Genomic DNA, 15,159 nt, shown 5'->3' with positions numbered 1-15,159 from the left:
AATTCGTCTGGTCTTGGGTGCCCGAAGGTCCGGGTAGTGCGTGTTGGAGGGTGGATGGGACGGCGTCGCTATGTTCTTGCGCGACTGGGTCGGCTATTTCACGATCTTGCATAGATGAGCCGGCAGGGTTCACCATATTATAAGAAGCCGCCCATTCTCTTTTCGGTTTTTGACCGGACTGTATGGTGGCTGTCTCGTCATCTCTGGCTTTCTTGGAAGGAGGGGGCACGCATTCTTCATAATTTGCCTTAAAAAGAAGAGAAAAACTTAGTTTCAAAATAATTTGCCCCTTTTTTATAGAAAGAAAGTTAGTATCATCATCCATGTAATTTTGTTAAGAAAAGAATTTATCACTAAGACGCCCCCTCCCCCTACACCCAAAAGCAAAGCACAAAGTAAAATTTACGAGAAATGCTCCTATTTTTACCATGTTGAGAAAAAATTAAATATACACCTTGTGAGAAATCGAACCCGAAAAGCATAGAACTTCTATTTTTACCATTTACAAAATAAATCCCTTCCCCCTCTCCCCCATATAAACACTGAGTACTCAAAATGAAAAACAAATACTATATGAAACTATTTATCATAAGCAACACCTGATCCCTCTTGCAATTTATAAGATTTACCCTATCGCTAATTCGACTGGAAAAAAGTGTCTTTCTGTGAAACCTACAAAAAGCTTAATCCTCTGGTTTCGTAGATACCGGATGACCATTGACAGGATGTGATAATTAACCCATATTTAAATCTTTACGGAACCGATAAAAGATAGGGTAACGACTTAAATGGAAACTTTATATTAATAGCTGACAGAAGTCAGTTGTCACTTTTAAATAGGCTTACAGAAAGAATAAATTTATTTCTATTGGAAGACTTATACTTGTAAAAAAAGAGTGGGGGTGGGAGGGGGTTTATGTGGTAAAAAGAACATATTTTATGTTTTCTAGTGAGTTTGTATTGTGGGGGGAGGGGGGACTTACCCCGCAATGCTGGAGGGTGATCAAGGAAAATAATTTTATTTTGAAAATAAAAATGTATTAAATCAGAACTTACATTGCTAATTGTGGCGGCCAAGTCTTCAAGTTCATCAATAATGTCATATGTTCTATCTATTGTGTTCTGGAACTGTCTGATAATTTAATCAAAATGCTTATCCGTTATATATGACATCTCAATTGCGACTTGTATTGTAACGGGGACCTAATATGTAAGCTGCTCTCTGATTGCTTGAGAAGGGGGATGGATTCGACTCACTGATTGATTGAGAAGGAAACATGTGATCTAACTGTTTCCTGGAATCTCATAACATTTAGCACGAGCAACAACAACAAATACTATTTCTGGACACCATGACATTCGCAATCGATTATGCAATCAAGTTCTCGGAACTTCGCTTCCCCCTCGAGTCCTAGATCAATAACATTGTCCCCGTTAGAATTCAATGCGCATGTGCAACCTTCGTCCCGGAGTTATTACACATAGAAACATCAAATAAATCGACCTTGAAGGAAGAGGTCATTGACCGATTACGCAATCTTTCTCCCTAGGGAGGCTATGCCCTTATTTGGTGTACTGATCGGAGATACGTTCTTTTGATAACCGAATTTTGTACTCGTGGGATCTTCTGATAGGGTTCTACTTCTTTTGACTTCAAATTAAAAGCTACAGTAGCCTGTTAAGGGCTAAAATAGATCGAATGGCAAGATTCCATCCCTTCCAAACCCCGTATATCTCTCCAACCCCCAATGTTATTAAATCGAAAGTTCAACCTAGTCTAACAGTCTAAAAGTTCAAATAGGCCATGTAAACAAAGGTTTCATAGGCGTGTTTATTCAAAAGATGGACATAATCCCCCCCCCCCCTTAGAAATCAGAGCTAAAAAGGATTTGCAATCAGCAATAACTAAGGGCAAAAAGAGGGGTCTTTGGGCGCGGGAAAAAAAATTTGTCATTAGAATCATCGAGATTGCAGCGTGACTGTGCTAGATCTGAAACAGTAAGTGCCTATTTAGCAAATGTGTCTTGATTTCTACCAAAGTAGGTCTCTTAGGGTTTCTGGGCTTGTTGGCTACAGATCTGACGCTAATATTACAGGAAATACAACAGCAAAACAAAATTACGTAAATATTTCAAAAAGAGTATTGATTCTTAACAAAGATGATTTTTAAAGCTTTATGATCTTTTTGATTGCAAATCTGAGGTTAATATTGCAATATATAAGTCGAACAAAAAACCATGAAGATCATAATTTGAACGCATATTGAACAAATTAAAATCGGAGCAAAAATACCAAAAAAGCAGTTGAATGCTGATAAAAATCTAAATAGCTAAGTATTTTGAGATAATATAAGGAAATTCGAAAACAAATACTTACTAGGACAGAGCTAGGGACTAAACTCTTCATAACTCCAGTCGTTGGGTCATAAACACTGATTCCGCCATTTTCATCATAGAACGAAACAGAATCTCCTACAAAAATATTTGCTTTGATATCGAAGTAAAATCCTTTAAGTAAACTTAACGAACAGCATAGCTAATTAAATAGTTATATGAATTATTTGCATCGGGTATAGTTAGTAGTAATTGGCTTAAATTTATATTTCTTCGGTTAAAATTTTGAGGGTTTCGTTAAAGCTATTTTCTTGAAGTCGAAGTACCTTCTTCAAACACTGTAACACTAAGGTATATGATTTTTCATATGGCCTTGAGAAAACTTAGCTTTCGAAAATGTTAGAAAATGTAGCATTTTTGAAAATATGGCTTATAGCGGCGTATAGTGAGAACGGACAAGCAAATTGAAATTATTGCAATGATTTAACTGGCACTAGGTGGCATAGAAGAATGTTTACAGCTCATTCTCTCAAATTAATAGTATGCCATCGATTGGTTAAGTCCATTTTCTGTTATCGTATTTGTTTCTCCTTATATTTGGAATTTTAGTTTTTTCAAAATACGTTTCTGACTCAGCATTTACATGTTTTATTAATAAAATACAGTTTATTTACAAAACATTATTTACATTTTACCCCATTGAAAATAAGTGGTCATTTTAATAACAAAGTCATCCGAATCACTCGCAGATCAAGACTTGGTAAGAAATGGATATTAAAAATTGGGCTTTGTCTTTATATTCATGTATCTTTTACATTTCATTTTTATTTAGGGGTTTTAATGGGAGTTAGAACATCTCTGCTAACTGTAACAATAATATACCGATATTATTCAATAAGAAAACTATCAGAGAAAAAAAATTTACAAGGAGAAATATGTGTAAAAGCATCAGAAATCAGTCTTCTAAAAGTATAATAATCCAGGATAAATATATCTAGGCATCATCATTTAGAAACATTTTGACATTTATTGCGTCTTTGTGACAATAAAACCTTGCATTTATCCCATATATCATTCACTTATTTAATACTACCATTTAACATAACTCACTGCGGCGACCATGTAAGGATCCTTTGCTGAAAGAAGTCAGGGAAGCATGACGTTCTCGAGTCCACGAATGAGGAGGGTTCGGCTGTGGGCTTGCAACCCACACCCAGACCTTGAAGGTCAACCTTCAGGAAAACACGCCGCAACAAAGATATCTACAACAGACTTGGATACAACATCTCCACTGACAACGTGTCCTGCATGCCCGACATATTCAAATCCCGCTCAAAATCTAAAGACGGGCTTTTGGAGTGTTAGAACGATGAATCATATATCCAGGATAGAGCAATCTGAATCCAAGATCAGACATTACTTCATAGATATACTTGCTCTCACTGAAATAGTGACGTCGGAAACCTGATCAGAGAAGTTTGGTGAAAATATGCCATGTTATTTAGCCGCCACCCTTCCATCCATCGCGCTAGAGTAAGACTTATGACATTACTACTTGCACACAAAGCAATTACAAACTGGAACCCAATTGGTGAACATAAAATAATAGTCCATTTCATTTCTAATGATAAAAAATGACTATCATCTCCTGCTATGATCCGACTTTTGAAGCTGATGGTGAAGAGAAAGACGTTCTCTACAGCATGCTGCAAGTAGTCACCAAAAATGTTCCTAGACATGATATACTCTGTTTGGTTGGCGACCTAAATTCTAAAGTCGGTGCAGACCACCAGTACTCCTAGAATTTCTGGGCCCACATGTCATGGGCGAGACAAACAAAAATGGAGCACTTCTAATCCACTATGCACTAAGCAACTACTTGATAATAAGTGGTAATGTGTCTATCATAAAATGATCCACAAGCACTCATGAGGGTTCTCCGATGGCCAAAAAAAGTATCAAATTGACCATTTCATCGTATTAAGACATTAAAGAAATATCCTATTTGACGTGACAGGCTTTTGAGGAGCAGATGTTAACTCAAATCATATCCTGATGGTAGCCGTAGTAAGAATCAAACTGATAGCTCAGATGGAAAAAGCTAACACTGCAAAAAACAGAAACAATGCAACATCGATAAGTTTAAAGATCGCGACATCCGTAGAAACTTCTACACACAATTACATAACAGATCTGAAGTGTTAAACCTGCTTGACGGAGCTGATGCCTCTGATGTTGAAAATATATGGACCCCAGTCATGAGGGTGTATGACGATTTTGCGACGGGCAACCTTAACTTATAGAAAAGAAAGGAGAATGGATATCGGATAACACTTGGAAATGCATCAGTAAGCGCAAGGATACGCGGACGCTTATTCTGAATACGTCGAGCCCTGAGCAAAAAGCAAAGCTACAACCCCTTTAGAAAGAATATGACTAGGTGGTGAAATGAAGTACTAGGAAATACAAAACGACTGTCATCGATGAAAAAGCAGTACTTGCAAAAGAAGCTGCTAAGAAAAGAGACTCGAAAATGGTCTATCTACTAACAAACAAAAGAGTTGTAAAAAAAATAAAAAGGTCTTCCCTTGTTAAAAATGAAAATGGAGATATAATCTTGGACCCACAAAAAGCTCAGAAGCAATGGGCCTTATAATTTGAGAAACCATAGGCAGCGCAATAGCGTTGCCTAAGTAAAGAGTGATGTGGACACAATGTATTATAATTTTTTTTTTATTCCAGGGCACTTCGTATCGAAGGAGTTGTCGTAGAAACTTCAAAAAGAGTTCATTCGATTGGAAATGGAAGGGGTTAGTGCTCTTTTTAATAGTCGAAAATGATCGGAGGGTAACTAACACACCTCCAACGGCCACCTCTTCGCAAAACACATCCAATCAAAATGGGGACATATAAGGATTATATAGAAAGGGTGATCGTATAAACTTCGGAGGGGGCTTATTGAATTGGTAATCAGAAGCTCTAGTGTCCTTTATAACATTCAGAGTAATCGGAAGGTAGATACCCCCCCCCCCCAAACACCTCGTATTTTCCGAAATTTATGTGATAGAAATTTTGAGACGGCCATTTGTTGTCTTAGAAACTTCGAAAAGAGCTCATTCGATTGGAATTTGAAAGGCCTAGTTCCTTTTTTAATAGTTAAAAGTGACTGGAGGGCAACTAACCCACCTCCCATCGCCACCTTTTCTCCAAACACATCCAATCAAAATTTTGAGATAGCTATTTTGTTCAACATAATTGAAAGGTCCGGAAAATATGTCTTTGAGGATGACAACCCCCCTCCTCCCTCCAGAGCCTTGGTTGTAAGTTATGCCCTGGGGGGTATATTTTCTATATAATGCATATATAGAAAGGGTGATCGTATAAAATTGTGAGGGGGCTCATTGGATTGCTAATAAGAAGTTTTACTGCCTTTTTGATATTCAGAGTGATAGGAGGGTAGATACCCCCCCCCCACACACACACACCTCGTGTTTTCACAAAGTGCATCTGATAGAAATTTTGAGATAGCCATTTGTTGTCTTAGAAGCTTCAAAAAGAGCTCATTTCATTGAACATTGAAAGGGCTAGTGCCCTTTTTGATCGTCAAAAGTGATTGGAGGCCAACTAACCCCTTCCCACGCCTACCAAAATTTTTAGATTGCCATTTTGTTCAACATAGTTAAAAGGTCCAGAAACTATGTCTTTGAGAATGACAACCCCCTCACAGCCCTCAGGGTAAGGGTTGTGAGTTATACCTGGCGGGCATACAATGTATATATAGAAAGGACGATCGTAAAAACTCCAAAACGGGCTCATTTGATTAGAAATCAGATGTTCTAGTGCCCTTTCTAAGATTCAAATTGATCGAAGGGTGGATACCCCCCCCCTCCCTTACATCACGTATTTTCCCGAAATGTATATGATAGAACTTTTGAGATGGCCGTTTGTTGTCGTAGAAAATTCAAAAAAGTCCATTCGATTGGAAATTGAAAGGGCTAATGCTCTTTTTGATAGTCAAAAGTGATTGGAGGGCAACTAGCCCTCCCACGCCCACCATTTCCCCAAACACATCCAATCAAAATTTTTAGATAGCTATTTTGTTCAACGTGTTTGGAAAGTCCGAAAATGTTGTGTTTGAGTATAACATCCCCCCCAAACCCCTCAGGTCAAGGGCTTTAAGTTATGCCCTGGGGGTATATAAGGTATACATTGAAAGGGTGATCGTATAAATTTCGGAGGGAGCTTGTTGGATTGGTAATCAGAAGTTCTAGTGCCATTTTTAAGATTCAGATTGATCTTAAGGTGGATACCTCCCCCCACCTCAAATTTTCTCGAAATGCATCCGATTGAAATTTTCAGATGGCCATTTGTTGTCTTAGAAACTCCGAAAAAAGAGCTTCTTCGATTGGAAATTGAAAGGGCCAGTGTCCTTTTAATAGTCAAAAACGATTGGAGGGCAAATAACCCCCTTCCACGCCCGCCATTTCCCCAAACACATCCGATCAAAATTTTGAGATAGCCATTTTGTTCAACGTAATTGAAAGGTTTGAAAATTATCTCTTTGAGGATCACAACCCCCCACAGCCCTCGAGGCGAAGGTTGTAAGGTATACTCTGTGGTAAATAAGGTGGGCTATATATAGAAAGGATGATCGTATAAACTTTGGAGGGGGCTCATTGGGTTTGTAATCAGAACTTCTAGTGCCCTTTTTGAAATTCAGAGTGATCGGAGGTTGGATACCCCCTTCACACCTCATATTTTCCCGAAACGCATCTAATAGAAATTTCAAGATGACCAATTATTGTCGCAGAAACTTCAAAAAGAGCTCATTCGATAGGAAGCTGAAATTGCTAGTGCCCTTTTTAATAGTCAAAAGTGATAGGAGGGCAACTAACCCCCCTCCCATGCCCACCATTTCTCCAAACACGTCCAATCCAAATTTGGGATAGCTATTTTCTTCAACGTAATTGAAAGGTCCGAAAAATATGTCTTTGAGGATGACAACCCCCCAAAGCCCTCAGGGCAAGGACTGTAAGTTATGGTCTGGGGACATACAAGGTATATATAGAAAGGGTGATCCTATAATCTTTGAAGTGGCTAATTGGATTGCTATTCAGAAGTTTTAATGCCTTTTTAGGGATTAAGCGTGATCAGAGGGTGGATACCCCCCTCCCTCCGTCATACCTCTTACTTTCCAAAATGCATCTTATAGACAATTTGAGTTTTTTTTTTGTCTTGGAAACTTCGAAAAGAGCTTATTCGATTGGATATTGAAAGAGCTAGTGCCCTTTCAAATCATCAAAAGTGATTGGAGGGCAACTGACCCCCTTCCATGCCCACTATTCCCCAAACAAATTCAATCAAAATTTTGAGACTGCCATTCTGTTCAACGTAGTTAAATTGTCCAGAAACTATGTCTTTGAAAATGACAACCCCCACAACCCGCAGGGCAAGGGTTGTAAGTTATGCCCGGGGGGCATATAAGGTATATATATAGAAAGGGTGATCGTAAGAACTCCAGAATGGGCTCATTTGATTAGAAATCAGATGTTCTAGCGCCCTTTTTAATATTCAGAGTGATTGGAGGGTGGATATCCCCCCTAAACCTCGTTGTCTCTCAAAATGCTTTTGATAGAAAATTTGAGATGGCCATTTTTGTAGTAGAAATTTCTAAAAAGGTCATTCGATTGAAAATTGAAAGGGCTAGTTCTCTTTTTAATAGTCAAAAGTGATTGGAGGGCAACTAGCCCCCATCCAACGCCCGCCATTTCCCCAAACACATCAAATAAAAATTTGAGATAGCCATTTATTCAATATATTTAAAATTATGTCTATGGGGATGACAACCCCCCCCCCCATAGCCCTCCGGGCAAGGGCTGCAAGTTATGACCTGGGGGCATACAAGGTATATACAGAAAGGGTGATCGCATAAATTCGGATGGGGCTCATTAAATTGGTAATTAGATGTTGTAGCAGTATTTTAAGATTCAGAGTGATCGGAGGGTGGATAGCCCCCCCCCCCCCTGCACCTTGTATTTTCCAAAATGCTTCTGACTGCAATTTTTAGAATGCCATTTGTTGTCATATAAAATTTGAAAAAAACTCTTTTATTGGAAATTGAAAGGGCTTTTGCTCTTTTTAATAGTCGAAAGCTATTGGAAGGCAACCAAACCCCCTCCCACGCCCACCATTTCCCCAAACACATCCAACGAAAATTTTGAGATTGCTATTTTCTTCAATGTATTTGAAAGGTCTGAAAATTATATCTTTGAGGATGACAATCCCCCCCCCCACACACACAGCCCTCAGTAGCACCATTTTTAATATTCAGAGTGATCGGAGAGTAGATACGCCCCCCCCCTCACCTTGTATTTTCCCAAAATGCATCTGATTGAAATCTTTAGATTGCCATTTGTTGTCGTAGAAAATTAGAAAAAAACTCATTTAATTGGGAATTGAGAGAGCCAGTGCCCTTTTTAATAGTCGAAAGTGAAGGGAGGGCAACTAACATCCCCTCCCACGCCCACTATTTCCCCAAACACATCCAATCAAAATTTCGAGATAACCATATTATTCAACACAATTGAAAGGTCCAGATATTATGTCTTTGAGGATGACATCTCCCACCCTCCTTACAGCCCTCAGGGTAAGGGTTGTAAATTTTGCCCTGGGGGCATATAAATACATAGAAAGGGTGATCGTATAAACTTCGAAGGGGGCTCATTGGATTGGTAATCAGAACTTATAGTGCCCTTTTTAAGATTCAGAGTGATCGGAGGGTGGATACCCCCCTCACATCTCGTATTTTCCCAAAATGCATCTGATAGAATTTTTTCGATGGCCCTTTGTTGTCTTAGAATCTTCAAAAAGAGCTCAGCCAATTGAGCATTGTAACCTTTGAGGATGACGACCCCCCCCCCAAAGCGCTTAGGGCAAGGGTTTTAAGTATGCCCTGAGGGTATATAAGATATATATAGAAAGGGTAATCGTATAAACTTTGGAGGAGGCTCATTGGATTACTAATCAGTAGTTCTAGTGGCCTTTGTAAGATTCAGAGTGACTGGATGTTGGATACCCCTCCCCACACCTCATATTCTCCCGAAGTGTATCTGATTCTGATAGAAATTTTCAGATGGGTATTTGTTTTCGTAGAAACTTCGAAAAAGGCTCATTCGATTGGAAATTGAAAGGGCTATTGCCCTTTTTATTAGTCAAAAATAATTGGAGGGCAACAAGTCCTCCCCACGCCCGTCAATTCTTAAAACACTTTTAATTAAAACTTTGAGATAGCCATTTTGTTCAGCGCAGTTGAAAGTTCTGGAAATTAGGTCTTTGACAACTCCCATACTTTCTTCAAGACCAGAACACAATTCGCACTTTACTGAAAACAAAATACATTTAAAAATTTTTCACTTTGTTTATACTTGTTTAAAATGTTTTTACTAGATATATGAAGGGAGAAGTCCTCCCCCTTGCACTCCAATTACAGTGCGATTGTCTGGTGCCCTTTTTAAGAGTAACATAATATTGAAGGGGAAGCAGCCCTTCTCTCAAGCCCATTCATTTTCAAAACGCATCCGGCCAAAATTTTTTGAAACATTTTTTTCAGCATAGCAGAACGTTCCAGCAACTATGTCCTTAGCGATATTAGGCATGTCAACCCCCCACAATTATAGAATTGGCCTATTATGCTTTAAAACTAGATTATGCTTTAAAATAAATCAAAAGGTTTTGTTTTTTTGGTTGCATATAAGACACCTCAGCAATATATCGAGAACGACTGGGGGTATTAAGTTGAAACTTTTGCGGATACTACTATTACTACTTCTGCTCCTACAATTTAAAATAAGAAAGAGTGTAAGTGTATCCAAGTTGTCAAAGAGCTTAAATAGAATTGTTTTGGAATGATATTAAGTTTTATTATTCAGGTCAACTTCAGGCGCTATAAAATTAAATTCAAAATTATACTGTTTGTGTCAGGATTAAAAATTGTTGAAAAAGTTTCTCCAGCATACAGATCCAGAATCCATACTATGGATTCTTGTAGAAAAAAAACTTAAAAGATGTACAATATTATTTTTTCCATGAAAAAGACTATGTCAACAAAAACGACCAGAAATTAATTAAAAAAAACTTTTGCCGCAAGACAAGTTTTTCAAAGAAAAGCAAAGAGCTCCATTAAGTCAAGAATGGGCAAAAATTAAGTCAAACAATCTTCCAAACGTAAAAATATCACAAATCACTGTAAATAAATAAATGAAACTCAAAATGAACAGAAATTACAAAAAACACCCAAGTCAAACTCAAAACAAGAAAAAATTAACATGAGCAGGGCTGATAACCCCCATTCCTTCTCAAGACCAGAGCACAATTTGCGCTTTACTGAAAACAAAGTAAGTTTGAGACGTTTTCACCTTTCTGACTTTCATAAATAAAAATTATCAATACCTTAAGGAACAAATGTCAGTATATGTTAATTAAACTAAAATCCACGGTCATTAGTTTGTTGTTTTTTTTTTTTTTTCAGTAAAGCACAAATTGTGTTCTGGTCTTGAGCAAGCATGGAGGTTATTAGCCCTGCTCATGTTAATTTTTGCTTGTTTTGAGTTTGACTCGGCTACCTAACGTAATTTCTGTTTGTCTTCAGTTTCATTTATTTATTGATAATGATTTGTGATAGTTTTACGCTTAGAATATTATTTGATTTAATTTTTGCTCATTCTTGGCTTAATTACTTTTCTTTGAAAAAGTTGTTTGGAGGGAAAAGTTTTTTAAATTAATTCTTAAATAGAACCAGACCTAATGGTCAAAAACAGTACCAGATGCAGCTTTCTTGAAAATTGACGTGAGAGTTCATGAAAGAGATGCTGAAGGCATCTAGAAAAAGTCCTAAGAGCTTTGACAAGGGGCATACCGATTAACTCTTCAAGAACGGCGCTTTGCTAATCTATGTCAATTAGAAGGGCATCAACTTAACGTCTGTGCCTAGTAAAATACGAGCCACAGTCTCAGTACAACACGTAAGGACAGCCATATACTTACGCCTCACGGAAGAGCAGCACAAGTTTCGATCTGGTAGGTCTTGCTCTGATCTTATATTCATTCTACAACTGGTGTTAGAAGAGTCAAGAGAACGGGACAAAGAATACATACATGCTCTTCACTGATTTTGAAAGGTCAATCGATTCTGTTGATCAAAACACCTTAAAGGTAGGTTTTGAAATATTACGGAGTACCTGATAATCTATTCAAAATCATCATCATACTTTATGAAGTTAGTAAATACTGTGCGTGCAAAGACAATGGGGACACGTGTTTCTTCAACACAGCGTCTGGTGTCAGATAAGGATCTGCCATTCGGCAGTCTTCAGGCTCTGGAGTAGAGATCAGCAGCTGACAGAGATTTGATCTGGACTTATCTAATGGATTTTGTTCTTCTCGAAGAAGTGAAACAGCAATTGCAGCTGCTACTCGACCCTGTAGATGAAAATGCCGAAAAAGTGGGATTCACAGTAAATATCTGTAACACAAAGAGCATGGTCACAAATGACTCTCCGCTGATGCTGAAACGCAAATAAAAAGTAATTGAGCAGATCAATGAATTTAAGTACCTCGGAAGTTGGACTGAATATAATGGTTAAATAGCCAACGAAATCAAGAGGAGAATTGGACAAGCGGCATTTGCTTTTAATGTGTAAAAACCCGTCTGGTACAGCAGGAAATACTCTATGTGCCTGAAGCTCCACTTCATGAGTAGTCACGTGATGTCCATTCTCCTATATTCAAGTGAATACTACTACTACTACTACTAACAACTCACCGCAGCACCAAACCACCTGAGGCAAACACACATACGCACGCTCCTCCTCCACCCCAATCTATTCAAAGCCTCCCTTTTTATACCCTCCCACGAAGTTCCCATTTCCTTTAATTCTTTCTTTATGACGTCCCCCAAACCCCAGACGAGGACGACCTGCTTTCTGTTTAGCCCTAGATGATTGGCGGAAAAGAACAATCTTCGGCAATCTGTCATCCTTCATCCGCACAACGTGCCCTAGCCATCTCAACCTCTTTCATTATAGCTCTAGAAAGCGGTATTGAACCACATTTTTGGTACAGCCTATTGTTTGTTGAAATACGGTCAGTCAGCCAGATACCCAGAACAATCCTTAAGCAATTTCTCTGGAAAACATTTAGCAAATCTTCATCTGCTTTTCTGAGTGTCCATGCTTCAGAGCCATATTTGACCACTGTCATCACTGTAGCTTCTAATATTCTAATCTTGGCTTGTAGACTTATCTTCCTATTCCTCGAAACTTTTTTTAATTGTGAAAAAACACCCTGATCCTTGGCTATTCTACTTTTAACATCTTCACTACTCCCACCATCTTTACTATTGATACTACCAAGGTAAGTGAAGCTGCCCAACTGATCAATCTTTTCATTACCCAACGTCACCTTTTCATCTTCACTTATTCCTAGCCTTAGTGACTTAGTCTTCCTAACATTAATTTTCAAACCAATTCGAGCACCCTGAACTCGCAAAACCTCTAAAACTTCATTCATTTTGCTCACACTTTCATCTAGTATGCTTAAATCATCAGCATAATCCAAGTCCAGGAGACTTTTTTCCTCCCCATTTGATTCCGTGGTCTCCCATTGCCTTTCCTCTGCTCCTTAAAACAAAGTCCATCAAAATAATCCATATAAAGGGGGATAGAACACAACCCTGCTTAACTCCTGATTTAATACAAAACCAGCTGCTAACCTAATTTCCTACCTTAACCGCGGCAGTGTTATTCTCGTACATAAAACTAATCACTTTAATATATTTGTCTGGTATACCATACAAGGATAAAACCTTTACTAAAGCTCTTCTATCAACAGAATTAAACGCTTGCTCATGATCTATAAAACTGAGGACCAAAGGTGTTTGAAAACTCAGGCACTTTTCAATTATTAACCTAAGAGTGAAAATTTGGTCAACACATCCTCTACCTTTTCTAAAACCGCACTGTTCTTCTCTTAAAATTTTGTCTACGGCATCTCTAAGTGTAAAAAGTATCATATAAGTAAGTAATTTACTACCTACAGAGACCAGATTAATGCCTCAATAATTACAACACTCACTCTCATCACCTTTCTTATAAAGTGGTTTAATTTAGATTTTACTAAAATCTTTAGGCACTTCTCCTTTTTCAAAAACCATAGTTATAATTTGTAGTAACCTTATTATAAACTAAGGGCCTCCATTTTTAAGAAACTTATTGATCCTACCATCACCACATGGAACCTTATTATTCTTTAATCCTTTGAATACTGTCGCTAATTCTTCCTCACAAACAAATCTTCCTTCACATCCAAGGTATCACAAACTGTTTCATCTTCCTCTATATTTTTTCCGGCAACTCTATCTCGGTTAAGCAAATTCTCAAAATGTTCGGCCCCTCTCTCTTAGGTTTTTTCCTTATCGCTAATTGCGACCCCATTCCTATCTTTATCTGGGCCGAGTCAGGACTGACTACTCCCTCTCAATTTGTTAACATACCAGTACAATATTTTACTATTATGCCGTCTAGTTGCATCTTCCAGATCTTAGGCAATTTTATCCATGACCTCCACTTCACACCTCCTTAGTTCATATTTTAATGATTTCTCCACTTTCTTTATATTTCTTTTGTTTTCATATGATCTATCACTCAGATAGTTCTTGTAAAGTCCTTTTTCCTTTCTATTAAACATAAAGCTTTTTCACTAACATTCTTAGCTGCAGTTCTAGCTTTCTTCCCTAATACACCTTCAGCAACTTCACAAATTATTTTTCTAAAATTATTCAAACCAACTTCCACATTATCAAATTTTAAACTCTGAAGTTTAGTATTCAACTGTTCCTGGAAAGTTTCTCTCAAATTGTTATCCTGGAGTCTACCAACATCATAACTTCCCGGGAGGTAGTTACCCTTCTGAAATCTCAGCTTTAAATTAACCCTTGACAATACTAGATGGTAATCTTTACTTTTACCATCAATAACAACCCTCCTGTATAACCTAGTATCTTGTATTGATACTGCCTTCGGTTTACAATAACATAATCAATAAGGTTTGCTGTCTTACCATCACGTGAATACCACTTTAACTTATGAGCCATTTTATGACCAAACACCGTATTGGTTATAACTAGATTGTTATACCTACAAAATTGCAAAAGTCTGTATCCATATCTGTTTTCTTTTCCTACACCAAATTTACCAAGGCTGGGATACCATCTATCCCTATTTCTACCAACCTGGGCTTTAAAATCTCCCAGTAATAACATCATATTTCTACCTGGGACCCTGTCTATTTGCTCCTATAACTGTAACTAAAATTCATCTGAGGCACTACTATCTTCGTCAGTCGGTTCTACAAGGGCGTGTACTACTATAGCTGATACCCTGAACTTTTTAGTAATAAAATGGGCGATTAGTATTCTATCATTAATACCTTCCCAGCCTAAACAAGACTTAGCAGCTTCCTTAGTCGTCATGAGCTATACACTATGTCTATGTACACCATCCTTCCTGCCTCAGTAAACAAATTCTATGTCACCTAATCTCAGGCTTCCTGCCCAGGGATATGAGTTTCTGAAACTGCTAATAAATCCAGTTCGAGTCGTCTGAATTCGTCAGTCAAATTGACGATACGATAGTCATTTTTTAATGTCATAACATTCCAAGTTCCAATTTTCATGTTCTTTTAAAAAATTGAAATTATTTTCGCCTCAGGAAAAGCAAAGATCCCGGATACCAGTGCAGGACGGGGATCACATATCTTCTCAAGTCTACAC

At 37.9% G+C, this 15,159-nt stretch overlaps 1 protein-coding gene across 3 annotated transcripts in view; it reads right to left on the bottom strand.

Moving 5' to 3' along the window:
* Positions 1-15,159, bottom strand: part of LOC148947145 (inactive dipeptidyl peptidase 10-like) — a 225,322-nt gene that overhangs the window by 169,316 nt on the left and 40,847 nt on the right. For all 3 annotated transcript variants that reach the window (XM_089097283.1, XM_089097282.1, XM_089097284.1), the window contains exon 3: positions 2,377-2,471. In XM_089097283.1, coding sequence (XP_088953409.1) covers positions 2,377-2,471 — 95 coding nt within the window. The remainder of the gene's footprint in view (positions 1-2,376; positions 2,472-15,159) is intronic.

This window comes from Artemia sp. Qi Xiang Cuo, chromosome 11 (assembly GCF_049724085.1).
Source record: "Artemia sp. Qi Xiang Cuo chromosome 11, ASM4972408v1, whole genome shotgun sequence".
NCBI classification, from domain to species: domain Eukaryota; kingdom Metazoa; phylum Arthropoda; class Branchiopoda; order Anostraca; family Artemiidae; genus Artemia; species Artemia sp. Qi Xiang Cuo.
The sequence above is the reverse complement of the archived record's forward strand: the minus strand, read 5'-3'. Positions and strand labels throughout refer to the sequence as shown.